This window comes from Eubalaena glacialis, chromosome 10, assembly GCF_028564815.1.
Source record: "Eubalaena glacialis isolate mEubGla1 chromosome 10, mEubGla1.1.hap2.+ XY, whole genome shotgun sequence".
Lineage (NCBI taxonomy): Eukaryota > Metazoa > Chordata > Mammalia > Artiodactyla > Balaenidae > Eubalaena > Eubalaena glacialis.
Window position 1 is genome coordinate 112,653,860 of NC_083725.1, and position 25,924 is coordinate 112,679,783.

General features: G+C 62.9%; 1 protein-coding gene across 9 annotated transcripts in view; it reads left to right on the forward strand.

Moving 5' to 3' along the window:
* The first annotated feature begins 411 nt into the window (after nucleotides 1-411).
* MYRF (myelin regulatory factor) overlaps nucleotides 412-25,924 on the forward strand; it is a 32,790-nt gene continuing 7,277 nt past the window's right edge. For 6 of the 9 annotated variants that reach the window (XR_009702247.1, XM_061201848.1, XM_061201850.1 and 3 more), the window contains exons 1-18: nucleotides 412-554; nucleotides 12,767-12,854; nucleotides 13,030-13,293; nucleotides 15,731-15,792; nucleotides 16,707-16,956; nucleotides 18,005-18,255; nucleotides 18,345-18,468; nucleotides 20,195-20,390; nucleotides 21,733-21,809; nucleotides 21,993-22,103; nucleotides 22,495-22,585; nucleotides 22,944-23,144; nucleotides 23,393-23,504; nucleotides 23,996-24,105; nucleotides 24,797-24,957; nucleotides 25,030-25,102; nucleotides 25,360-25,448; nucleotides 25,740-25,808. Coding sequence is in view for 8 of the 9 variants with exons in the window: in XM_061201848.1 (XP_061057831.1) it covers nucleotides 509-554; nucleotides 12,767-12,854; nucleotides 13,030-13,293; nucleotides 15,731-15,792; nucleotides 16,707-16,956; nucleotides 18,005-18,255; nucleotides 18,345-18,468; nucleotides 20,195-20,390; nucleotides 21,733-21,809; nucleotides 21,993-22,103; nucleotides 22,495-22,585; nucleotides 22,944-23,144; nucleotides 23,393-23,504; nucleotides 23,996-24,105; nucleotides 24,797-24,957; nucleotides 25,030-25,102; nucleotides 25,360-25,448; nucleotides 25,740-25,808 (2,375 nt within the window). In the remaining variant the exon portion in view is untranslated. Of the gene's footprint in view, nucleotides 555-12,766; nucleotides 12,855-13,029; nucleotides 13,294-15,445; nucleotides 15,480-15,730; nucleotides 15,793-16,344; nucleotides 16,404-16,706; nucleotides 16,957-18,004; nucleotides 18,256-18,344; nucleotides 18,469-20,194; nucleotides 20,391-21,732; nucleotides 21,810-21,992; nucleotides 22,104-22,494; nucleotides 22,586-22,943; nucleotides 23,145-23,392; nucleotides 23,505-23,995; nucleotides 24,106-24,796; nucleotides 24,958-25,029; nucleotides 25,103-25,359; nucleotides 25,449-25,739; nucleotides 25,809-25,924 lie in introns of those variants that run through there. The other 3 variants (XM_061201853.1, XM_061201854.1, XM_061201855.1) reach the window with 3 other exon arrangements.

The window sequence follows — 25,924 nt, forward strand, 5'->3', positions numbered from 1 at the left end:
ATAACAAATATTCGAGAAATGCAGGTTATTATTATTATTGCTGAGGGGGGGGTGGATAAAGGAGAGGAAACGGGGGATGTCTCTGAGGTTTGGTTCTGAAAATCTAAGATTCAGAAGCCAGCTATCTTCCCCTGCCCAAGGGGCGGCCGAGGACTGCGGGGGCCCTGCCCTCCCGGCATAGAGGCTGGGCCGCCCCTCGACCCCCAAGCTGGTTAGGACCCCGCGCCGAGCGCCCCCTGGAGGAGCCCCGCGCGTCCTGCCCGCCGCGGGGCTGCGGCGCGGGGATGGGGCGGGCCGGCAGGGGGCGCTGCGCGCGGCGGGCGGGCGGGGCGCGTGGGGCGGGCAGGGGCCGGGCCAGTGCCGCGCGGGGGGCGAGCGCGGCGGCGGGCCGGGCGGGACCGCAGCCGGAGCCTAGCCGGGACTGTCGCGCGGGCCGCGCCGGCGATGCCGCGCCCCCGGGCCGGGCTGTAGCGGGGCCGGGGTGGAGTGTACGCGGGGCAGGCCGGACATGGAGGTGGTGGACGAGACGGAGGCGCTGCAGCGCTTCTTCGAAGGTGAGGGACCGCGGGCCGGCGGGGGCGGCGACCCTCTCGCTCTGGGAACCCGCAGCCGATCTCCCCGGGGACTGGGACCCCCGACTGTGCTTTCATCAAGCTGGGACCCCCCCACCCCCCGCCCAGAACGCCTCCTCTGGGCTGGGGCCCTCCTCTGTCTCCTGGAGGTTACTACCCACCTCCGCTGAAGTTGGGCTCCCCACTCCCCGTCCCCCAACACACAACTTCCTTGGAGCTGTATCCCCTTCTCTGCTCGGTCCTCCTTCATGCATTCCAGGACCTGCAGTCCCCCCTAAATTCTGACACCTCCTACCCCCAGTGCACTTCCCGACGCCGGGACCCTCTACTGTGCTTCCCTGGGACCCCATCCAGGCTGGGGCCCCCAGCATGCCTTCTAGGATCTTCCATGCCTCATAGGCTGGCACCTCAGCATGCCTCCCAGAGACTGGGACCCCCGCCTAGAGACCCAGGCACCTTGTGTGCCTTTCAGGTTGGCACCCTACCCCCAGCCTGACTCCTACCCCCAGCGCCTCCCCACCAGTGCTTCCCTGAGACAGGGACCCCCCTTCAAGACTGTCACCCACCTTCCACAAGGCTGCTCCCTCCCCCACGGCTGAACTTCCCCTTGAAGCAGCTATCTCTCCCCTACTTAGGGCTGGGAACCCCTCCCCAGCATTCCTCTGTGGGCTGGATTTCCCCACCTCCCACCCTGGAATACTCTCCTTGGTTCTGGAACCTTCTTGAAGTTGGCATCCCCCCGTTAGCCACCTCCGCACTCCGAGACCCTCCCAAAGCTGGGAACTGCATCCTGCCAGCTCTGTGTGGCTCCTTGGGGCTGTTTCGCTCACACCTGTCCCTGGAACTATGCCTCCGCTGGCTGTGCCCCCATCCCAGGAGTGACCTCATCCCCTCACCTTGACCCTGATAGGACCCTCCCCAGGGCTGGGATCTACACACACCCTACAATATTTTCTTCTACCCTCTCCCCGCTCCTGGCCAGTGGTTTTGGGGGTCTGCTCCTACATCTCACCCACTCCCCTTTCCTGCGTAGTCTCTGCCCCTTGAGGCTGTCCCCGTCTTAGGTTCTGGGTTCAGGAGGGGTGAGACAGAGTGTGGGAGGGGGGTGCAGAGGTGCAGGCTGACATCTCCCAGCTTCTCAGACCCTCACTGGAACATCCAGCCAGACCCTCTGGGTGCTTTTGTGTCCCTCTCCGCCAACCTCGGTAGCCCAGCCTCTGCCCCCACCCTCCCCCTAGTCCCTAAGTCCATATCCTGCACCTCAGTGCCTTCAGAACCCAAAACTCAATGATCCAGAACCTTCCATTAGTGTGAACCTGCCCGTGGCGAGGCGCGGGTGGCCCACGGGGCACACTGTGCTGCAGCTGTTGGGCCACAGGGCAGGGAATTAGGGTCCAAGTTTCAAGCCCAGTGCCCAGAGCCCTTTGGAGTCCCATGAGGGAGCAAGGAAGGCCTTTCTTTGACTTAGTTTCTCCCTGTCTGTGACTGCCGTGGGGGTGGGAGCCTTTGTCCACTCTGCTTGCTGAACAGCCCAGGTAAGGGCATCCCCAAGCCTCAGGCCTCCCCACTCCAGGATTCTGGACACCCCCAGAATCCAAGAAATCAGGTTTGGACTAGATGAAGTGGTTGATCCTCAGGTAGTTGGGCCATTTGAGGGTCCTAGGCGTTTCCCCGTCAGTCCCAGGGGCTCTTGTTCTCCCCAGATCCTGTTCATCCTTTAAGAGCCTTGAGGGGCCTTATGGGGGCTGGGGGCTCTGGGGAGGTAAGAAGGGGACACTAGTCCTTGCTTGGGGACCACTATTTTGGGGGTGCCCAGAGCCCGCCGGACATCCCAGATGACTCACGGGCCAGGCCCCCTTGCTTCCTGCAGAAATCCCTGTGCCTCCTCCCCCAGGACCCTGGGCCTGGGCAGAGGGGTGGGCCTGGCTGGCCCAGGCTCCCTGTCTCCTGAGCCAAACTTTCCCTCCTGGCCGTGGGCGGGGGGTGGGGGTGGGGCCTGACGCCACGGCTCAGCCATGCGGCCGTCCTGGCTGGCCTGGCGGGGAGGCTGCGCTGCTCCCTCCAGAGAGATAAGAGCAGACTCAAGAATGTCTGTGGAGGGAGCCAGGGGCTGGAGAAGTGCTCCCAGAGCCTGAGATGGGGGGAAGGTGGGGCGGGCACGGAGGGCTGGGGTCTCCGGGGCCACTTGGGGGGGAAGGCCTGGCCAGGAATCCGGTGGGCAGCGGCATGTGGGGGACGCAGTGGGGGTGTTGGGGTGCCCCTGGGCGGGGGCGCTGCTGAGTGTGCTCACGAGTGGAAGTGTGGAAGTGCAGTGGTGCTTTTGCGCACGTGGATGTATTTCCCAGGAGGAGGGAGGGGAAGCAATGCCTGCGTCGCACTTGGGGCTGGGGACACCTGAGCACTCATCCTGGGTCCCACTTGGCCTTGGTCACTCCCCAGGACAGTAGGTACGGTGGGCAGGGTCTGTGCTTTCAGCTCTGGACTTGGAGGTGGGAAAGGGCTTTGCTGAAGGGAGCAGCGCGTGCCCAGGTGCCTCGTGTGACATGGCCCACTCTCCAGGCACACCAAGCATATGCCCTGGGTCCTGCCTGGTCCTGTGCCGTGGGCCCGGCTGTACCCTGCCTCAGAGTGGTGGGCTGGAGGCTAAGGCGCTTTGGGCCTCAGGTGGGAGGCTGGGACAGGGCGGCCCCCTCGAGGCTGGTACAGCCGGGCCCCCGTGACTGCCCTGCTAATCCCCTAGAGGGAGGCTACAGCCGCCCAGATCGGCGGGCACAGGGCCTGCAGAGAGGGGACCCTCCGGGCAGGATGCACTGGCTCCCAGCAGGTAACCGGGGCACAGTGGCAGGTGTTCTCCTCATCACCTTGACCGGCTGGGGCCTTGGACTCCCAGAGCCCATCAGGGACAGGGCAAGGCAGCATCAGAGGATCCCCATAGGACTTTAGAGGTTCTGGTGCAGGCTCGGCCACTGAGAGCTGCGTGACCCTGTGCAGAGCTCTCGCCCTCGCTGGGCCCCTTTTCCTCACCTGCAAGACAGGAGTGGGTGGCAGAGCAGGTCCTGATGATGCCCTCGGCTGAGCCTCGTCCTCCAGCCCTGGGGAAGAGGGACGTTTTAGAAGGGGAAGGGTGCTGGCCCCTGGCTCCGGGGGCACACGGGGCGTGAGTGAGCAGCGATCAGCGCTCAGGAAGCCGGTGGATGTGGAGGAAGCGACTGAGGGGAGCTGGGCTGGAAGGGCCACCGAGAGGTTGGGGGACCTCCCTTGGCCTCTAGAGCCCCACCAGGGCTGGAGCTGGGAGCCGGGTTTTCACTCCTTCCATACCTGATGGGTGCCTTGGCCTGGTGACTTTCTTTCTCTGGCCTCATGTCCCCTCCTGGGGTAGGCAGGCGGGCTGGACCAGAGCAGGGACTTCCAATGTGATTCTTTTTAGCCACCAAGCAAAGACAAACTCCTGGCCTCCGAATAGGACATATACACTGGACACAGGGCGGATGGGCTCCTCACAGACCCCAGACGCCAGATCCTGGTTTGAAAGCCACCCTTCCCCAGCTCTGGGATGTGGGAGGGGAGGGGTGGCATTGGCCCCCTTTCCCAGGGCCCAAGACTGCGGCTCTGAGAGAAGGGAGTTAGCCAGCATGAGCCAGGGCTGACACCCAGGCCTCAGCACACCCCTCTGCCACCAGGGCCTTGGGGGAGGGAGGGTGGCCTTCCTCTGGGGACCAGCATCTCTGCCTCCAGAGGGCAGGAGGAGGCCCCAGGAGGAGACTACCTGACCACTTGTGGGAGAGGACGCCCACCCTGGACAGGAATCTGGGGCTGAGGCGCGGTGTGTGATGGGGTGGCACTGTGCCTTGTGTCCGCCTGTCTGTCTGCAGTGCGACCAGGGAGTAGGTGGATGGGGGAGACTGCCAGACCCCTGACTCTCAAGGAGTTGAGATGGGGTGCCTCTTGGGTCCACCCAGAGCCCCCCCCCCCGAGGACTCCTGTCCCAGCCCCACCTCCCAAGGTCCTGACTCCAGCTGGAGGGGAAGTGGTAGCCAGGGGTCTGACTCATCGCCCTGTCCCCAACACGCAGCGCAGGGCCACACGGGGTTGGAGGGGGGCAGGAAATGTTCCCAAGGAATGGAAGCAACAATGACTGTGTGAACGGAGGCGGGGTGGGGGGCGCACCCCAGGAAGCTGACTCTCTGTGAGGGCTTGGCTCGGTGCAGGGGAGCGGAGCCGGCTGCTTCCAACCTGCTGGCCTCAGGGCCTCTCCTGAGTCTGGGGGCCTGGGCAGAGTACCCCTGGGGGTCTTAGGCAGAGCCAAGCAGGGTGTCTGGGGGAAAGGCAGGCTGCTCTGGGCAGAACGGCCTCCTCCTGGGGGCCTGGCCCCCGCTCCCTGACTCCCAAGGGCCTACAGGAGTGGGGGGCCCTGGCAGCAGAGGCCACTGGGTAACAGCCCGGCAGGGCTGCTGATTGGCTGCTGCCCTTGGACTTTGCCCACTCGATAAGGATGGGGAGAAGAAATCATTAACTGAATTATTAACCGGGGTGGCCCCGCCCCACCCAGGCTGCCTGCCCTTTTTTCCCACCTTCTTCCTCCTCACGGCCCCCTCCTCTGGGCCTCAGTTTTCCTCACAGCCTGGGTGTGTGTATGGGGGGGCCTCCTCTCTCACCTCCGTCTCCAGCCCCCGCTGCCACCGTGTTGGGCAGCCCCTCGGGTCTGTGTTGGTCATGTGCACTCCCTGGGGTGGGCTGAAGGTCTGTCCCTAGCTCTGCCGCTTACCCACGGTCCTTCTCCTGGGCCTATCAGTGCACCTCTTTGTGCCTCCATTTTCCCATCTGTAGAATGGGAATACAGTTGCAGTAGGAGCACCTGCCTCTCAGGGTTTCTGTGAGGGTTAGGTAAAAGGGGCTTGAGCAGGACCTTGTGCAGTGCCTGGCACTGTTCCACTCTATGAATGTCAGCCTGGATTGTGATTATTCTCCCCTGGGAGGCTTACAACAGGTATTATGCTCCCCACTTGGAGGATTTATTGGTCCATGGGTAGGTCGGTGCCCCCAAGCTTGGGCTGGGGCCTGTGGCTGGCGCTGTGTGCCTTGGGAAAGCCCCTCACCCTCTCTGGGTTACTTATCCCAGGGATGAGCACACTCTGTACTCAGGAGCTCTGCTCCATGACAGGTCTGGCCCTGCCTGGTCCTGATGCCTGCTCCAGCTGGGCCTGCCCCGCCCTCTACCCCAGAGATGCGGAACTTGGCCCTTGGGCAGGTGTTGGGGGTGGGGGTGTGGGGGAAGGGGCTTGACTGTCCTTTTGTCTTTGCCTGCCGCACCCAGGCCGGAGGTTTTCGCATGTGGTGTCTCCCAGGAGTCCTGGGCCTCCGTGGAAGTGGTGGTGTCCTCTCACTTCCGAGAGGGGGCTGCTGAGGCAGGAGGGGAAGGCGATGGGTCAGGCTCACTCAGGGCGGCCACGGCAGAGCTGGGCTGGGATCCCGGGTCTCCTGACCCGTCACAGTTGGTTGCTAGCTTGGAGTGGGGCGGGAGGGAGCCTCTCCTCCTTGCGTGCTGAGGGTCCTGACCCACCACTGATGGCTGTACTGGGTGACTGCCGTCCAGCCCCTTGACCTCTCTGGGCCTCAGAGCCCTCACTCAGATGATCTAGGTTGTGTGACATAAGCAGTGAGACCCCAAGAGTGCCAAGGCCTGGAGTGGGAGGGAAGGAAGTTGGGTCCTGAGCCCCCACTGGCCTGGACTATGCACGGGGGGCTTCAGGGCTTCCTGGCCTCCCCCTGTCTCCAGGCTGCATCAGTGCGAAAGTTTTCCCTCCATCTGACCTAGATCCCTCCAGCCCCCCCAATGCACAACCGCAGCCTCTGTCTCTCTGAGGAGCTTGGGGACCCTCCCTCACTCCCCTCTTCATCATCTCAGTCCCCTGTGCTCTCTTCTCCCCCCATGGTTCTCCCTCCTGGGGTCTGTGGCCTTGGCGGGGGCTGGGGGGTGGGGGGGAGTCCCCATCCCCTGCTTTGCTAACTTGGAGAGGGCTGCCTTTGGCGGTGGAGTTTGGGGTCTGTGACACCGAGTTCGCTCAGCTGGACTGGCTCCACCTGGAGCTGATGGGGAGGTGTGTTAGCCTGGGCCTGCCATTGGGTCAGTGGGCATTGGTAGGCACAAGTGTAGAAGTCTGTGAGGTGTGCTGAGATGTGAACATGCCTCAGGGCCTTTGCAGTGCTTCCCCACTGCCTGGAATGCGCTTCCCAGATGTCCATGTGGCTCACCTCCTTCGTATCTTTGCTCAGTAAAGCCCTCCCTGCTACCCTGTTTAGAATTGCAACTCTTCCCCACCCTCCTAGCACCCCAACCCATCTCCCTGCTTTATTGTCTCTGTAGCATTTGTCACCTTCTAAAATGCTGTGGATTTTACCCATCTAGCTTGTCATCTGACTCTGCATCCAGAATGTCAGCTCCATGTAGGCAGTAGGTTTTGTCTGTTTACTGCTTTATCTCCAGAGCCTAGAATTGTGCCTGATACATAGTAGATGCTCAGTAAATAATTGTGTGAATGAATGAATGAGCACACTTGGAGCATGCTGGTATGTGCACATGTGTGTGTCAGTGTGCGGGGGGTGCGCCTCTGTATATGTGTATGTTCGGATGTACACGATCATGTGCGTGCCAGTGGATACATGCCTGGGAGTGTGCCCTTGTGTATACACATGCCTGTGGGGCATGGCATGCTGGTGTATGAACACAGGTGGGCATGGGTAACCCTGGTAGAGACCTGCTCCCACCCCAAGCTGCAGGGTCTCTACTCTGCCTCTGTGGGGAGGGGCCTTCCCCAGCCTGCCTGGCCTGGTCCCTGTGGGAGAGGGCTGGGGCCCCCTAGAGCAAAGTGGAGATCCCTAGGGACCGATGTGGGTTCCCTAAGAAGAGGCCACAACTGCTGGGCCCGGCTCTGTTGGACCTGGCTTGGGAGCATCTTCGGGCTGTGAGTTCAGCCTTGTGTGGACCTGAGGACAGGGTGGCAGCTGTGTGGGGACTAGGGGAGGACATAGCTATAGCCCGGGGTGGCTAAAGATTTCAGGTCCCCTGGAGGACCTGGGTCTCTGCAGACAGGAGGCAGAGCTCTACCGCATTTTTGGCAAGAAGTTGAGAGGGAACAAAGACAACCGTGGATCAGATTTAAGGACCTGATGGCAATGACTCCAGAGCTACATCCTTGTCATTCAGCCCCAAGCTAATTGGGGATTTGATGCAGAGATGCAAAGCGTAGCTTGCAGAATCAAGCATTTGGCCTGAAGGCATTTTGAGTGAGAAGGCTCTGGTCACAATTTGAAGCCTGAAGTAGTTGTCATGTTAATCATAGATCATATTAATAAAGATAGAAAGTCCAAACCAAGGGAGGTGAGAGCCCTCTGTGCCCTGTCCCAGTGTGAACTAGTTTGGTGCATGTTGATCAGCTCAGTCAATATTGGGAAATGAGCCACAGCACTGGGGGCCCTCTGTGACTGGGGTGATTGAGGAGGGACTGCCAGGGTAGGCAGGCAGTCACAGAAGGCTTACCCACTGGAGAGGGGATGGCTAGAGCCAAATCCTGGAGGCTGGACTGTGCCATGCGTGTGCCAGAATAACATCATGGCACAGGTTGTGCCTGGGCAGGAAAGGAGATGGGAGTCCCAAGAGAGATGGCAACAGAGCAATTTGAGGAATGGCCTTCTAGGGGTGAGGAGCTTTCCCACCATCTCACTGAAGACTCACGACCACCCCGTGATGCAGGGATCTCCTTCACCTGAGAGAGAAGGGAACTGAGGCACAGGGAGGTCAGGTCACTTGCCGAGGGTCACGCAGCAATGAAGGGGGACCCGCGTTAGCAACCAGGCCTCTTTGACCCCAGGGGTCCCTTAGGGCATTACGGGGATGCCAAGGTGGGCAGTCCCCTGACCACTGCTACCCTGGCCCAGCCATTGCCTGGAGGCAGGATGCCCCTCAGATTCAGATGCCTGGAGTGGACACTCAACAGCAGGGGGACAGACCTGTGTCCTGTTAGCCCCAGGTTCAGATCAGCTAGGCCTGGCCGGCATCCTTAGGCCATGGCCTGCCCTGCCCACGGCCACGTGGCCGACGGGATTTCCGCCATGTTTGGGGCATGAATTGACAAGTGCCCCATTGACGGTTGAGGGGGAGGGTGTGGGCAGGGCACAAGCCTCCCACTGTGCCGGGTCCCCACCCTCCCCCGTTCCCTGGGACAATGGCCGAGACTCAGCCAGTGGCCACAGCTGGTGGGGGGGGCATGAGCACGAGGGGGCAGGAAGGGAAGGGTCCAGGGTGGAGGACCACCTGGGCTCCCATCCGCCCTCATCCCGCACCTGGCTTGTGTCCCCTCGGTTCCTCTTCTGCCTAGCTGGGTGGCCCTAAAGGGAGGAGGAGAGAGGAGGGGAGGGGCTTCCTTCCCACAGCCCTGATTCCCGCCTGCCTGGGAAGGAGCAGTGTCTGGCTCCTGTTAAAAGCAGGTAATAAAGGGCCTAATTAATGAGGAGCAGCTGGGGTGCATAGCTCAGCAGGGCAGGGGCGGTGCCTGGAGGGGCCCTGTCTAGCCCTGGACCCTGACCACGGCATGGCCTGGCGGAGGTGCCCAGACTCAGGCAGGCCTGGTCCCAGTGCCCCGCTTGCCACTTTGCTCATTCATCCCATGAACATTTATCGTGTGCCTGCGGCATGCTTAGATGCTTACACCGCTGAGAGACAAAACGGGGCAGGACTCGCAGCCCCTCTGCCACACCTCTAAGCTATGGGAAAGGCATTTATCCTTTCTGAGCCGCAGTTTCCTCATCTGTGAAACAGGGAACAAGAAAACCACCTACCCCGTAGGGTTGTTATGGGAATTAAATATGAGCCATATAACGTGTGTGGCATGGGGCTGGGCAGAGTGACCGCTCGGTGAGTGTGTGCTATGGGCAGTGGGTGGGCAGAGGACTGATTCTTCCCCCGAGGTGCGTGCTGGGCAGGAGAGCAAAGAGCCTGATGAGAAAGTAGAAAGGAGGCCGCTCAGGAGAATGGGAGAGTCAGACATGGTCTCTCGGAGGAACTTACATTTAAGCCAAAACCTAAAGAGTCACGAGGAATGGGAACAGCATGTGCAAAGGCCCTGATGTGCAAGGGGGTGTTTGTCCCAGGATGGAATGAGGCGGGGGCTGGACTGTGGAGAGTTGCAGGGAGGGGCACTGGGGCAGGAGCGGCCATGGGGGCAGGCAGGGGGTCGACCACGCCAGGCCTTGGACGGACGAGGGTTCTGGTCATCCCGAGCAATGGGAAGTAGAAGGGTCTGGGGAGAGGGAGGGCAGGGATGCTGGTTTGTGACCTGGTGGTGCCACCTTCAGGCTGTGGGACCTTGGGCAGCCTCCCCACCGCCCAGGGAGGTCTTGAGGATCAGCACGAGACACTCTTAGCTTCCTGCCTGACGGGTATCTGCTGCTCAACGGTGTTCCAGGATGTTCCGGGGTTCTTTGGGGAGCAGTGGGGGAGGGGGCCCTGCCTTTCTCCTGGGCTCCTGGGGGCTCTGCCCCAGCCCCAGGAGTCCCTGGGCTCCTGCAAGTCCCCACTCCCCCCTGTCCTGCTGGAACGTTGGGTTAGAGATCTCCAGTGTGGTTCATGGGATAGGCGGGGGGCATCTCCTGGGTGGCTGGACCCTTTGGGACAGGTGGTGAGGACTCCGCGAGAAAGAGGAGGTGTGGGGTCAGTGTTCCTCAGGAGGCCCACCAACCCCCCAAACCTCATACTTCTCTCCCACCCATTGGCCCACCCCCACCCTGCCCCAGTGGCTCCCCCCTCCCTCCTCCATCCTCCCGTCCGCCCGGCCCCTGGCACCGAGGGTCTCTCCTCCCCCCAGCCACATCTGGTTCTCGTTAGGGTCTCCCAAGATGCCTCTGTCTGAAGCACCCCCCATCCCGGGGGAGGTGGGCAGGAGGATTAGGGGTGATTAAGAGTGCTCCTGGCCAGGGGAGGAGGAGGAGGGGAGGAGGGGGCCTGGCCTGTTATAAATAGCAGCACCATGACTCTATCACCCCATCATTCACTGTGGATTCCAAGTTCAGTCTCAAAAACCTGCAGCTTCAGCACCCAAGGTGGGAGTGACGCCCCAGTACCCCCTCCCTCCCCATCTCCTGTGCCTGATCCTCCCTCAGGACCGCCCCCTCCCCCTCATCCAGTGGGGCAGCCCAGGATGGCTGGGAAGCCTCAGCGACCACCAACTACACTTTCCCTCTTGGAGTCAGGCCCCTGCACTTGAGTTTGGCTTCTCCTTGCTGTGTTGCCTTGGGCAAGAGACTTGACTTCTCTGAACAAAGGGGCTGATGCTAATAACAAACACCAAGTCTGCAGGGGCGATTGGGAGGTAAACCTGTAAAGCACTTAGGATAGTGCTGGGGCCTGGCAGGCACTCAGTCAGTGTGAGCCACTGTCATCGTCACCATTATAGGTTGGGAGAATTATGTCACAGGAAGAGCCTGCAGGATGCCTTACATATAATAAACTTAATATGATAAGTATTACATAAATATGATTATTACTGTACTTGGCTCTGAAAGTGCCTGGCACACAGCAGGCGCTCAATAAATGGGACCTTCGGTTAACAGGGAAGGACGGGGTGGGGGCCAGAGTGTAGATGGGAGTCCTAGAACCTCGGCATGCAGCCTGGTCATTCCCAGCTTGAGAAGCTCCCCTTGCCCTGGGCGGCCATTGGCGGTGCTTGGTGGGTGTCCCTTGTTCCTGGCTGGGTGAGTCCGGTGTGGGGGCCAGCAGGAGGGCCTGTCCCAGGCAGCGCGTGACTCCTAGGAGGGCTTAGCCACTCATTAATCACCTAAGCGGGGCTCAGCATTCTTGAAATGCCGGCCAGGGCCAGGGAGGGGCCTGGGCTGGGGGTTCCTGGGGACCCCAGGGCTCTGGGGAGTGGGGACAGCCACTCTGTTTGCTGAGCACCCACTGTGTTCCGGACACTTTATATACCTTAACTTGTTTCATCCTCAGAACAACCCTGTAAAGTGTTAGCTGTTCATGTCCCCATTTTACTGAGGCGACTGTGGCTCAGAGAGGGTATGTGACCTGCCCAAGGTCACACAGCAGGGAGTAGGTGAGCTAGGATTTATTACTGGACCTGAGCTCTGTTCCCAGGGTTCACCAGGGGAGGGGGCATGAGGCGCAGACCCCAGACTCAAGGCCTAGGGGCCTGTGGGAGGAGTGCCTCCTGCCTCAGTGGGGCCGGCTAGCCCAGGTCAGCAGTGTGGGTGGGGCCGTCCTCCATTATCGGAGTTGACGCATCTCCCACGTCAGCCCCCTTATCACCCAGCACTCCAGCTCCCCCTGCAAGGTGACCCCGGGAGGGGAAAGGCCAGCGCCTCCCCCTCTCCTTCGCTGCTGATGCCCAAGAGCACTGGGCTGCCTTTTCTGTGAGTCCCTCCCGTTGGTGGGGCTGGGGCTAGCGGTGAGGACCCAGGAGAGGTCAGGCAGAGGAGCAGCACTCAGGCCACCATCGTTCCCCGCCGAACCTCTCTGGGGCTGTTTCCTCCTCTGGGCTCAGCCCTCGACATGGGGGTGATGGGCATACGCAGAGAGGGTGGGCTGGGCACTCCTGACTCCGACCCCTGCTCCCTCTCCACCTGCAGCTGGGGCCCGGGGTTCAGGAGTCTCCCCCAGATCCACGGGCCCCCCAGGATGTGTGGTCCAGCCCGGCCAGGCCTCCTGCTCCCGGCTGCCCGCAGCTGGGCCATCTGGAACCGCCTCCTGGAGGACAGGGCAGGACAGAGTCAGTGAGTCTGGGTCTGAGTCAGTGAGGGGGGTGGTATCCGCTGGGCACCCAGCTAAATAAAGCGCCTCGTTTGCTCCTCACAGCACCCCGTAAGACGGGGACACGGTTACCCCATTTTATAGACAAGACGAAGGGACTTGCTCATGTCACGAAGCTGGAAAGGAGAATGGAGGGGCAGGAAGCGGCCGGTCTGTCCAGACCTGCACTCTGGGCCCCGCCCCTCCTTGCAGAGCCCAGGTGGCCTTGTGGAGTGAGGGCAGCATCACCAGTACCTCCTGGAGGGGTGTCAGGTGGGGGACGATGAGGGATGCACAGATGGGGAGGGCCCAGCCTGGGGAGAGTTGGCGGGCTGGGCCCAGAGGCCTAGGAGTCTCGGGGAGCCGATCTCTCCCCTCTCTCACGTCCACCCCTCCCCGACAGGCCACGACATCAACGGCGCCCTGGAGCCCTCCAACATAGACACCAGCATCCTGGAGGAGTACATCAGCAAGGAGGACGCCTCTGACCTGTGAGTGGCCCCCGCGGCACCCCAGCCCCTTTGGCCTCCACCTGGGAGGGGTGACGTGGCCCCGCCTCTGAAAGCTGCTCCTTTCCCAACCACTGAGCCGCCCTGCGGGTGGGAGCCCCGGGAGGGGCGGGGGGGTGGGGCCCGGCTGGCGCTGAGCTTCCGCCCTTCTCCGCAGCTGCTTCCCTGACATCTCTGCTCCAGCCAGTGTGGCCTCCTACCCCCACGGGCAGCCAGCGATCCCCGGCTCCAGCGGGGTCCACCACCTGAGCCCCCCTGGGGGCGGACCCTCCCCGGGTCGCCATGGCCCCCTCCCACCCCCGAACTACAGCGCCCCGCTCAACTGCAACAACAACAACGGCATGGGTGCTGCTCCCAAGCCCTTCCTGGGGGGCTCTGGGCCCCCCATCAAGGCAGAGCCCAAGGCTCCCTATGCCCCCGGGTGAGTGAGGGCAGTGGGGTGGGGTAAGATGCAGAGGCCCAGGCGCAGGCGGCCTGTGGGACCAGTGACTGGGGGCCTGGGAGGTGCCGGCCAAGGCTGGGCGGTAGGGATCGGGCTGCCCTGTGGGTAGGTAAGGTGGCTGGGGGACCAGGGCCAGGCTGAGGAGGCGCTCACGGCTTTGTGCTGAGGCAGTAGACAGCCACGGAGGGTTCTGAGCAGGGGAGTGATGAGGGCTGACCTAAGTGCTAGAAAAGTCTCCATCCCCGAGAGCTGTGTGGAGAGTGGCGGGGAGGGAGGGAGACTGGAGGCAGAACTGTTTACGCTCAGGGGAGCACCTCTGCACGCCTGCAGGTACCCGGGGCACCCAAACCCCTCCCTGCACCAGGCCTACCCAGTCACTCGTGCATTTATAGCTGCCGTTTCCCGCGGCTTCAGGGAGTTGGCCGATGGCGCAGGTGCGGGACCTGAAGTTGGTGCAGATGTGGGGACCCTACCCAAACCGGCCCCCCAGGTCCTCCCCGGCTCCTCTCCAAGGAGCCCACGTCAGCGCCTGACCCAAGGGCTCAGCCTGGGCCCGGCTGTGACTCAGGGTTCCAGGTGGCCACCAGCCCGGCCAGACCGCAGGGCAGTCCACAGGCACATGCTCGCGGGGAGAGGCAGGGAGCGTGGGTCTGCTCGGCTCTGCAGAGGGGCTCGGAGAAAGTTCTGGGCTCCCCAGGCTCGGGCAGGGGGCAGGCGACCCTATCTCTGGGTGGAAGGATGACAGGGTGCTGGGAGCACAGCGCCGGCCAGGCAGCCTGCCTCCGTCGCCAGCTCCACCATTTCCGGCCTTCTGGGTGCTAACCCATAACCTCGGCACCCCGGCTGTGAACGGAGCCCCGAATGCTTCCACCCCCGCGTGACTGGGGAAGTCAGGGGAGGAAACCCAGAGGAAGTACTGGGGGGACAGTGGCTGTGTCTTGACTTACAGGGGGAGGGCCGTGGAGGGGAGCTGGGGTGCCAGGCAGGGGTGAGCCATTGCTGCAGGGCAGCTGGCTGCTTGAGGCGCAGAGGCTGTCCCTAAGCCACAGGCCCCGAAGGGCAGGGAGGGAAGGGAACTGACACATAATAAGCACCTGCTGGGTGCCCGCTGCTGTTCTCCATGCCTCTGCGAGAGCTCACCGACTGTCCCCAGTAACCAGCTCCTGGGGGACCCCAAAACCAGCCAGCCTGCGAGTAAAGCCCCACCCCCCTCACAGCAGGATTCGGTGGCACACTGGGGCCATTTCCTAGAGAGAGAAAGCGCTTGTCCAGAACCACTCAGACACGCTGTGGCCCCCGGGCCGCTCCAGGGCCACTGCCCCCACCCATGCCAGGCCGTGTTCTAGGTGGTAAACAAGGCAGGCACATCCCTCCTGTAGTGGCTGCTGCGGTCTAGTCGGGGAGGGAGTGACTAATCAATAAATCAGCAAATCGAGGACTCGTGAGCCCGGTGAGGAGTTATGAGGAAGAACACAAGGTCCTATGGATTCGGCACATTTGATAGGGGCCAGAGGGTGAGAAAGACCTTTACACAAGGCCGCTGCCAGGGCAGCGCAGGGAGTGGGGGGAGATGGTGGACCCAGAGCTGGAGAGGCCCCGGTCAGCACGCTGGGCGCAGCAAGGACCGAATCCCCATCACTTTTTCCTGTCATCTTCACACGGCCTGCAGGGTTTGGGTGAGGGGTGGCTTGTCCAGGGCAGCTGGGGGACCCTGCAAGCAGGCCAGGGCTGTGTCCACAACAGCTGGGCCGCCTCAGAAGCTGCCTGGGCATGACGGTGGGCAGCCTTTCCAGATGTGGGGACCAGGATGGCCAAAGAGTCAGATCCCTCAGAGAGTGGCCGCAGCCACCCCCTCTGGGCGGACTCAGGGTTCACGCAGGACGTGTTGACCTATCAGAGTTGAGTTTGTTCTTTTGCCCGAACCACTGATAAAACAAAACCTGCAAGAAAAAAATAAGTGCAGGCCTGGCGAGCTGGCTCCCTGCCCAGCCTACACCTGCCTGTGGCAGGGCAGCCCCCCTGGTGACCCACTGAAGTTTCCCAGGCCCGGCCCCTAGAGTTTCCAGGAAGTGGGACTTCAGTGGGTGCAGGAAGGAAAGAGCTGGCCTGGCCCTTCGGTCTGCAGAGGGAGTCCTTGAATCCCTGTGCCATCATCAGGGACACAGGTGACAGGCTCCCAAGTGCCCTGTAGGTCTGAGGGGATGCTGGGCCAGAGCCCAAGGCCTCCACCCACAACTGGGCCCTGCCAGGCACCCCAAGGTAGCTGGTGCAGAGAAATGCCCATAACAGGGGCTGTGAAGAAACCTCGAAGCCTCCAGCCCCTGGGTCTCCGGGACCCTGCCCCGCAGAAGAGCTGCCCGGCTGGAAGGCAGGGGCTCGGCTGCCCACCCAACCACCCTTTCCTCTTGCTCCACAGCACGCTGCCAGACTCCCCCCCAGACTCTGGCTCCGAGGCCTACTCCCCCCAGCAGGTGAATGGTGAGTCCAGCGGGCACCGCCCTCCCCCTCTGGGGTTTGGGCAAGTGGCTGGGGCGGCCTTATCGGGAGGGAGGGAGCAAGCAAGGGAGGGAGGGGGCCAGCGGCCGCCCAACAGGCCCAGATTATCGCTGGTCAAATACTCCCCGGCGCTGGCTATTGTTTCCCCATGGGCGGGTGGGGAGCCTGGCCCTGCCTCTGAGCAAGTGTCCCTGCCGGTGATGCCACCCGCCTGCCCGCCTGCGCCATCATGGACGCGCCCTTCGGCAGTAAGTGGACGGCTGGGGGAGGCTGGGTGCAGCCTGGACACAGGCCTGGCTGCCGCCGGGCCCACCTCACCTTGGGAGGTGCTCAGGGGTGCAGTGGCCCCCAGGTGGCCAAGAGCAGAGGGGTCACGGGCAGCCGTCTCCCCACAGCCCAGAGAGGGGTCAAGAGTTCTGTTTATCTTACCAAAAACATCTCTGGAATGCCTCCTGGGGAACAAAGGGAGCTGGGGCCTCCCCCCTCAGGCTGGGGGGCTGGCCCCTGGGGCCAGCCGGAGGGAGGAGGGCCCCCCGCAGGACAGCGCTGGGGGTCCCCCGGAGACTCCTTCCTGAGGTTCAGAGGAGGAGCAGGTCTGAGAGGGGCGGGGGGAGAACCTTGGGATGCGGGACCTCCCCAGGGAGCCGGGCCAGGCCCGGCCCGGGGGAAGGAGCTGGCTCGGATGGGGTGAAAGGCTGCCCACCCCCTGGGCAGGGTCTGGCCTCCCCGCCTGGGCCTGTAGTGGCCAGCCTCTAGGCTGCCCAGCCTCCTCCCACGTGGGATCGGCGGGAGGGCAGCCCCCAGTCTGGGCTCAGGAGGGGGCGGGTATCAGGAGACCCCGCCCGGGGAGAGCTGGTGCCGGGAAACCTAATGGCCACCCCGCATCTCTCCCACAGACCCCCATCTCCTGCGCACCCTAACCCCTGAGAGCCTGTGCCATGTGGGGGTGCCCTCCCGCCCGGAGCACCCCCCCCCGCCGCCCCCGCCTCACTACCCCGTCCTGCAGCGGGATCTGTACATGAAGGCTGAGCCTCCGATGCCCCCCTACGCTGCCATGGGGCCGGGGCTGGTGCCCACCGATCTCCACCGCACCCAGCAGTCCCAGCTGCTGCACCAGCTGCTGCCGCAACATGGAGCCGGAGCCGAGTAAGAGCTGGGCAGCCTCCCCCGGGGTGGGGGGAGATGGGCTGGTGGGGGTGGGGGGGATACTCAGGGCAGCAGCAGGTAGGATGGAGATGGAGGTAGGGGTGGGGATGAACCCAGGAAGGACCGAAGGCTCTGACCCCAGAGATGGGGGTCAGTGTTATGTATATGTATGTGCGAGCAATGCGTCGGGCACTTACAGCCAAGGCCAAGTGCTCACAGCTACCTTATTTGACGGGCATGGCCACCCCCATTGCCCAGATAGGTAAACTGAGGCTTGGGGGGTGGGATGCTTGCCCTACGGAGGTAGGAGGGAGCTGAGCCAGGACTTGAACCTGGGACTGTGCTCTTACCCAGACACCAGTGACTTTCCAGTCACCATGGAGTCCTCGGGTTTCTGAGGAGGTTCTAGGCGTAGACCCAAGCTTCCTGCTCTGACTCCAACCCGTAGAATTGTCTTTTTATCTGTTTTGCACATTGAGATTTTGTGAAAGATTTCATTCAAGGAAAGATTCCACTGGCAAAGCTTTTTGTAAACCAGAAGGGGAAGGGGTGCTGTGTAGCCCCCAAATCGTCAGCCCCCTTCCCAGGAAACTCTCTTTCCCAGCCTTCGTGGCCCAGGCCCTCTGTGGCTTGTTTCTAACCATGGAGGCTGCTCTCCAAAGAGCCGTCTCTATAAAGAGTGACACTGAGAATGACACCACAGGGAAGGGACAGACTCACTCGTTCATTCCACGAACGATTCTGAGCACTTCGTGTGCCAGGCCAGTTGCTGGGCGTGATGGGGACACACAGACAAGTCAGGTGTGGGTCCTGCCCTCCTAAGATTCCACAGTCTGGGGGGTAGGGAGGAGGGACAGAAACAGAATGATAACACAGAGTAATGGGGGAGCACTTAGGAGGTAAAGGCACGGGCTTCGTGCAGGAGGTATCCCCCGGGCTGGGCATGTCCTGCTGAGACAGGGTGAAGAGGGGAGCGGGGGTACTGCCCAGTGGGAGGGGACTCGGGGAGGGCCAGCCCCCCATGGTGCACACCTGTGTCCCCCCCCAGGCTCCCCACACACCCCTCCAAGAAGAGGAAGCACTCCGAATCACCCCCCAACACCCTCAATGCCCAGATGCTGAATGGAATGATCAAACAGGAGCCCGGGACCGTGACATCCCTGCCACCGCACCCAGCTCGAGCCCCATCCCCACCCTGGCCTCCCCAGGGCCCGCTCTCACCCGGCCCTGGCTCCTTGCCCCTCAGCATCGCCCGGGTCCAGACACCGCCTTGGCACCCACCAGGTGCACCCTCACCAGGTACATGGCTGGCCTGCTCAAGCTTTCAAGTTGGGGGTGTGGGGCCCGGGGCCCAGAGCCCGTGGCCCATGGCCGTTGTCTCTCTCCAGGTCTCCTTCAGGACAATGATAGCCTCAGTGGCTCCTACCTGGACCCCAATTACCAGTCCATCAAGTGGCAACCACATCAGCAGAACAAGTGGGCAACGCTGTACGATGCAAACTACAAGGAGCTGTGAGTGGTCTATGCTCCTCCTCACCCCTCCTGGCCACGCCGTGCGGAGACCTCCAGCCCTGGCATCACAATCCTAGAGCAGGGCTGGGGAGCACACCGGGTACGAGATGGTCCCGTTTCACAGAAGAGCAGACAGGCTCAGGGAAGAGCTAGGACTGGCACTCAGGGTTCCTGACTCCTGAGCCAGCCCGAGGCCTCCTGAAGAAGGTGGTGTCCGCCAGGGAGGGGCCAGTGGGGCCAAGTCAGGGAGCAGTGGGTGGAGGGGTGTTTTCTGGCTCCTCCTCCCCCTCCCCCTCCCCCACTCCTCCTTCTGCATTCCAGGAAGGTAGCTGGAAGCGGAGTGTCAGCAAGGCCCTTCCAGCCGCCCCCTCCCTGGAGGGGAGGGATGAATGGGTGGGGGAGGACTGGGTCAGAGGCTGGCCGGGCATTCCTCGCTCTCCTTCAGCACCCACCCATGTGGATTCAGCTTCCTGGGACCTGGCCAGGAGCACTCCGGGACCACTCCCCTCACTCCCACGGAAGGCCATGGCTCACCGTCAGCTCATTTGGACATTGCCAGGCCTGGGCAGGGTGTCTGGGACTTGGCCCTCTCGCAGCTAGACCAGCCTCCTGGAGTTGGGTGTCCCAGGCTATGTCGGGTTGTTAGGCACAAGCCCTCAGGGCTGGGGCAGGGGGTGTCCAGCTGATGTAGTGGTGAAAGGGTCCTTTGAGGCCCTGTCCAGGTGGCAGGGGAGGGAGGTCTTTGGCTGTCCAGCCCTATGGCCTGGTGAGGAGCCCCCATTCCTACTACTGTACTTCTTGGGCCAGCCCTGCCACCCCAGGTCCCAGGGCCAGGAAGTTGGCAGCTGAGGCCCCCAGTGTGGCCCAGGCACTTTCTGGGTGTTCCCCTGGGTCAGGTAGGTGGGTGGAGCCCAGGGAGGGAGAAGTAGTGAGCTCTGGGCCTTCCCGTGGATGTTAGCCAGGCCCAAAGGCCTCTCCCCACAAGTTTGGAAACATTGTCCCTGCCCAGCTTCCTCCAGGCGGACCCTGGGCATCTGGGGCACTGCTTTTGCCTGGGGACCTGGGTGAGGGCGGGCCAACAATCACCCCCTTTCAGGCCACCTGGAGGTCCCCCAAAGGGTCCAGACTTGGAACACCTGGCCAGCAACAGATGCGTAAACTGAGACTGAGGCCAGGCTGCCCAGAGTGCCCCCTCCCCAACCGGGCAGACGGAGGAGTCAGAATGAGGACGTTTGGGGGCTTGAGCAAGCTGGTGGGCAGGGGCTGGGCCAGCGCAGAGCCGGCGCCTGGTTCCACCGTTTCCATGGCAACCAGCTGTCAGGCGCAGTGAGGCTCCACAGACGCATCCCCTCTCACCCCGTCTCCCGTGAGGGAGGGGGCTTCGGGCAGCGTTCTGGGAAGAAGCCAAGTGTGGTGAGGGGCCGTCAGGCCCCCTCCTCAGGAGTTCCCTCCCGTCCAAGTGTCTTGCCCAACCTCCCCCCACCACCAGGGTGGGGTGGTCCCAGGCACGTAGTGGGAAGAATATTGGCTGAGGCATTGGCAGACCTGAGCTCAAATCCTCCTGGGGACTCAGTTTCCATTTCTGAGAAATGGGGGCAGCCCCAAGAGTGCTTTGAGGATGGGGGCACCAGATGGGAAGTTGCGTTGGAACGCAGGCATGTGGGTGGGACGGGCAAGGCAAGCCCGGTGTGCGGGGCCTCGGGTGAGTGCCCCCACCTGCCCCCAGGCCCATGCTCACCTACCGCGTGGACGCCGACAAGGGTTTCAACTTTTCGGTGGGCGACGACGCCTTCGTGTGCCAGAAGAAGAACCACTTCCAGGTGACGGTGTACATCGGCATGCTGGGCGAGCCCAAGTATGTCAAGACGCCCGAAGGCCTCAAGCCCCTTGACTGCTTCTACCTGAAGCTGCATGGAGTGAAGGCAGGTCTGGGGCTCGGCAAGGAGGGCAGGGCAGGAGGGCAGGAAGGCTGGGGGGAGTCGAAAGAGCCCAAGGCCAGGTGAGTGTGTCCTGAGGAAACCCCTCGTGGCTAAGTCTTAAGCGTCAGGCCCCTTAAGCGTCAGGCCCCTCAGCCCTCTTCTCAGGTACGCTTCCCATTTCCTTCTCTACCCGGTGATCCCAAGTCTGCGCCCCCCAGCCAAGACCCCTCTTCTGACCCTGCTGTCAGCCGCCTCAGTGCCACACCCCCAAATGAACTCCCTGGGAACTTGCCCCTCTCCCGGGCCCCCTCTCTGGGAACAGGGCTCCAGGGCCCTGGTTACCTGAGCCATGAATCTGGGGGCCACTTGCCCACCCCTCACCATGCACCAGGCCCTGCTGTCCCCCAGAACTCCCCTCCATCTGGTCCCCTCCCCCTCCCCCCACCTCTGCCCGGACCAGGCCACCCGCCTCCTGTCTGACCGTCCTCAGCAGCTACCGCTGTGGCTCCCAACTCGTGCTCTGCCTGAGACCTTTCCCATTCTTCCTTCCAAGGCCTCCGGGACCCCATCTCCCTCACCCCAGCAAAGCCCTGACTGCTAGGCTGGGCCTGCAGAGGCCCTCGGGACCCCAGCCTCACCCGGGTCCTGCCATTCGCTGTGCCCAGTCGCAGCCCCGCCTCCCCCAGGCGGCTCCCTTTCTCTGGGATGCCCACTGAACACCACTCCATCCCTCCTCTCCCAGCTCCACGTTTCTTGACCTTCACCATTCACTCTGCTGCATCCTCGGGGACACCTGCCCTGAGGCCCATCTTGACTTGAGGTCCCTCCCCTGCCATCCCCCGGCACCGCCACAGTGGTGGTTGATCTTGAGCCCATGAGCTTCCCGGGGGGTCGGCCGGGTGCATCTCCTTCAGTGTCGCGAGCGGGGTCTGGCGTTGGCGTGGCGCAGCCAGTGCTCGTGGAGGGGTTGAGGGGAAGTGGGTGTGGGATGGGGTCTGGGGAATGTGGGGTGGGGAGTGAGCGGGTGACTGTGGAGGCCGGTTTGGGGTGTGTGCTCAGAGCTGGGAGGGGTGTGCGGGCGCTGGATTGGGGGCCAGTGAGGGTGGGTGTGTGTGTGCACGCTCATGCGTGCGCACATAGGTGGGGGAGTGGTGTGGGTGTGGGTCTGTGGGATGTGTGGCGTGTAGGAGAAGGCACCAGCGTTTGTGGGCTGAGGGGAGGGCAGGGCCTCGGTTTCCTCACGAGCCCCAGCTGGGCCAGGCCTGGGCCGAGAGGCCGAAGGAGGGCGGGACCAGGGGCGGGAACCTGGGCCCTGAGGTGCCTTTGGCCTCTGCTCCTCCCCCAGCTGGAGGCCCTCAACCAGTCCATCAACATCGAGCAGTCGCAGTCGGACCGAAGCAAGCGGCCCTTCAACCCTGTCACGTGAGTGTCTGGCCCGTGGCGGGTGGTCCCCAGGAGGGCTCACCCTGGCAGGAGCTGAGGGGAGCGCGAGAAGGCACCCACAATGTGCACCTCCTACACACTCCTGACCCCAGTGCCCCACTGTGGCCTGGCTCTCCGCAGCCCCCTTCCCTGCGCCCTGAGTACCCTGCCCCTCCTCTGCAGGGTCAGCCTGCCCCCCGAGCAGGTCACGAAGGTGACTGTGGGGAGGTTGCACTTCAGCGAGACCACCGCCAACAACATGCGCAAGAAGGGCAAGCCCAACCCTGACCAGAGGTGAGCAGGCTGGGCCCCTGCCCTGGAGCCGCTCCATTTCTGAGGACGAGGGGCGGGAGGGTGCCACCCCACATAGCACGCCAGGCACAGAGTCCCACAGACTCACCCATTGCACAAAAAAGGGACCTGGGATTCAGAGCCCTTAGTGACTTACAGATGGGAGAGCAGAAGCCTGGTTCCTAGCTGGTGGGCCCTGGGGAATTTCCGCCCCCTAGTGGAGACTCAGGTTCCTCCTCTGTAAGACGGGGTGTTCATGCCCTCTTCCTGGCTGGTGGGAGCCTGGGCGAGGTGACCGAGTGGGCACTGTACATCTGACCCAGGAAGGCTGGCGGGGGGTGGGGAGGCAGTGAGGCAGAACCCTGGGTGCCTCTAAGACCCCTTTGTGCCCCAGGTACTTCATGCTGGTGGTGGCCCTCCAGGCCCACGCACAGAACCAGAACTACACGCTGGCCGCCCAGATCTCAGAACGCATCATCGTGCGGGTGAGGGCCACCTCCCCCCCAGAGGGCTGAGAGTCCTCCCCAGACCTGGGAGAAACAGCACTCAGGAGAGATACAGGGGTCCTCAGGAGTCAGGAGCCGGAATGCTGATCCTGCTGGGCACTCGCTGTGTGGCCTTGGGCAAGGCTCCCACCCTGTCTGGGTCACAGTGTCTCCTTCACAATAAAGTGTGGAGGTGGCCAGGACCTGGTTGCCACAATGGGAGGGACAGTTTAAGCTGGGCATGGTGGGGTGAGGAGGTCTGGCTGGAGCTGGAGAGGTGGCTGCGGGGTTTCCCCCTTTCCCAGGGCGCTGCAGGTCCCCCATCCCCCAGGGCTGATCCAACCCCACCTCCTGCTAGGCCTCCAATCCGGGCCAGTTTGAGAGTGACAGCGACGTGCTGTGGCAGCGGGCGCAGGTGCCCGACACCGTCTTCCACCATGGCCGTGTGGGCATCAACACAGACCGGCCCGATGAGGCGCTGGTGGTGCACGGCAACGTCAAGGTCATGGGCTCGCTCATGCACCCCTCGGATCTGCGGGCCAAGGAGCACTTGCAGGAGGTGGGGGCGGGGCTGTGGGCGGGGACAACTGAGCGGGAGGAGCTGGTGCCCGGGGTTGCCCGCGGGGGGCGGGGTTGCTTTGTGGGCGGGGCTCTGTAGGGGGCGGGGCTGCAGGGGAAGGAGTTGGGGGAGGCTGGCCCTGGATCTCTGGATCCCGCGACCCTAGTAGCAGGGTCTCCCGTCCACACTGCTGCCTCCGGACGGGCCCAGGACGGGAGGCTTTCAGTTCGGCCCTGGCTCCCGCGCAGGTGGACACCACCGAGCAGCTGAAGAGGATTTCGCGCATGCGGCTGGTCCACTACAGATACAAGCCAGAGTTTGCCGCCACTGCTGGCATCGAGGCCGCGGCGCCAGAAACGGGTAAAGGATTCACGTGCGCAGGCTGGGATCTGGTAACCCCGACCCTGTCCCTGTCCTCTGGAAACCCTACTCCCAGGAACCCCTTCCCATGACTCCTGGAAACCTGCCCCCGGGAATCCAGGCCCCCCCGGAAGACCTGCCCTTCGGGCCGGACCCCTCGCCCTTTGACACTGGAAGCCTGGGACTTGTGGCCCTGGGATCCTCGCTCCTCTGTTCCCTAGATGAATCTTGCCTTTATTCTCCTGGATCCCTGCTCCCTTTCCCCTGGGGTCCTTACTCCCTGGAATATGCCCCTATCCCTAGCCCAGGGAACCCCACACCTTGATCCCTGGAACTGCGACCCTGTGCCTCGGAGCCCCCTGCTCCAGGGCTCCCTGGATCCCAAATCTCTAGCCCCCAGAATTTCACCCTCACCGATCCCAGCCCCTGCTTACATTACGGTGCTGTGGGCAGTCCTCCCCCCGACACACACTTGGCTTGCCCCTCCCCAGGTGTCATCGCTCAGGAGGTGAAGGAGATCCTGCCTGAGGCCGTGAAGGACACTGGAGACGTGGTCTTTGCCAATGGGAAAACCATAGAGAACTTCCTGGTGGTGAACAAGGTCTGTGGAGGAGGGACTAAAGGGAGCCCAAGGGGCAGAGGGGTGGACCAGCTGGAGGGCGTTCATCCCCTCCGTAGAGACCGGGGACGCTGAAGTGCAGAGAACAGGAGCATTCCCCCTGCCCCCCAGTCTTCTCTCATGCTGCTTCCAGAGCCCCCTCCCCACCCCACTGGGAGAGGGGGAGGTGGGAGGTGGGAGGTGGGGACTCTGCCAGTCTGTGGCTGTGCGATCAAGGGCAAGAGGAACGTCCTGAGGGTCATCTTCCTCCCCTGCAAGAGGGAAACGATACTTACCGCTCAGAAGTTCTAATGTGGTTATGGCAAAGCTTAAACATGGGGTTTGTTGTGAGGATAATGTTTGTAACTTTCCTGGCATGAGGATGGGCACCAACGAGCATGTGATATGTTTTGGCCTCTGCTGAAGTCTGAGACATCGTGTTCATCAGACGGGGAGATGGAGGGTGGGAGCCTCTGAGGGACAGCGGGTTCTGACCGTGGGTGGGGAAAGGTGCAGAGGTGGGATGCTGTTCGGAGGCAGGCACAGGGAGCCGAGGGAGCTGAGGCTGGACGAGAGGCAAGGCTGGCCTGGGTAGGGAGCCTTTGAGTGCCCTCCTCCTGCGCCCCGATGGGCCCATAGCCTGGGGCTCCCAGGGGCTGACCGTGCCCTCGACACCGGCTGTTGCCCGCGGCAGGAGCGCATCTTCATGGAGAACGTGGGTGCTGTGAAGGAGCTGTGCAAGCTGACGGACAACCTGGAGACGCGCATTGATGAGCTGGAGCGCTGGAGCCACAAGCTGGCCAAGCTGCGGCGCCTCGACAGCCTCAAGTCCACCGGCAGCTCGGGCGCCTTCAGGTGGGGGCTCGGGGCCGGGGAGGGCAAGACCCCCTTCCCAGAGGCACCTCTGACCCTGCCCTCTTGCTGCAGCCACGCAGGGAGCCAGTTCAGCCGGGCGGGCAGCGTCCCCCACAAGAAGAGGCCCCCAAAAGTGGCCAGCAAGGTGAGGGTGGGCAGGGACTGGGGCCTCCCCATCCTCGTGGCCTCCCTTTCCAGCTGGCATCTCTCCAGGCTCACTGACTCCAAGCGCTTCCCCTCCCCTCCCTTCTGGACCCTCTAGCCCTCCCAGCCCCTAGTTTCTCCTTCCTCTCCCTCTGCCCCCCGAGGGGATGAGTACCCCACCTCCAACAGAGCCCACCGTGGGTCAGACCATGGGCTCCATAAGTCTGGACCTTTTCCTCCTTTCTTCTTGGTCTTCAGTCATCGTCTGTGGTCCCAGACCAGGCCTGCATCAGCCAGCGGTTCCTGCAGGGAACCATCATCGCCCTGGTGGTGGTCATGGCCTTCAGGTGACTTGTCCCCCAGACTCTGGGGGCGGCTGGCCGGGGACATCGGGCTGCCCACGGGCCCAGGCCTGGGGGAAGAGGAGGGCGGGGCCTGGGAGATGAAGTGGCTGAGGTCTCCGGGAAGGAAGGGGGGCTGCCTCGTTCTGTCTCCTCCCCCTGGGACTGGGGAGACCCGCGTACAGGCATCACTTGGGAGTCCAGCCCCTGGGACCAAAAACCACAGGCCCCACCCTGGAGAGAGGGTGCTGGATGGTGGCTCCAGCTCTAACAATGGCCCCTTCCTGTGGCTCCCAGCGTGGTGTCCATGTCTACACTGTATGTGCTGAGCCTGCGCACCGAGGAGGACCTGGTGGAAACTGATGGGTATGTCCCTGGAGACCTGTCTGTGGGGCCATCGCGAGGCTGGGCGGGGCTTTGGTGGGCAACCCAGGGTCAGAGGAGCCCTGGAGGCTGTCTCCTCTAAAGGGGGTCCCACCTCA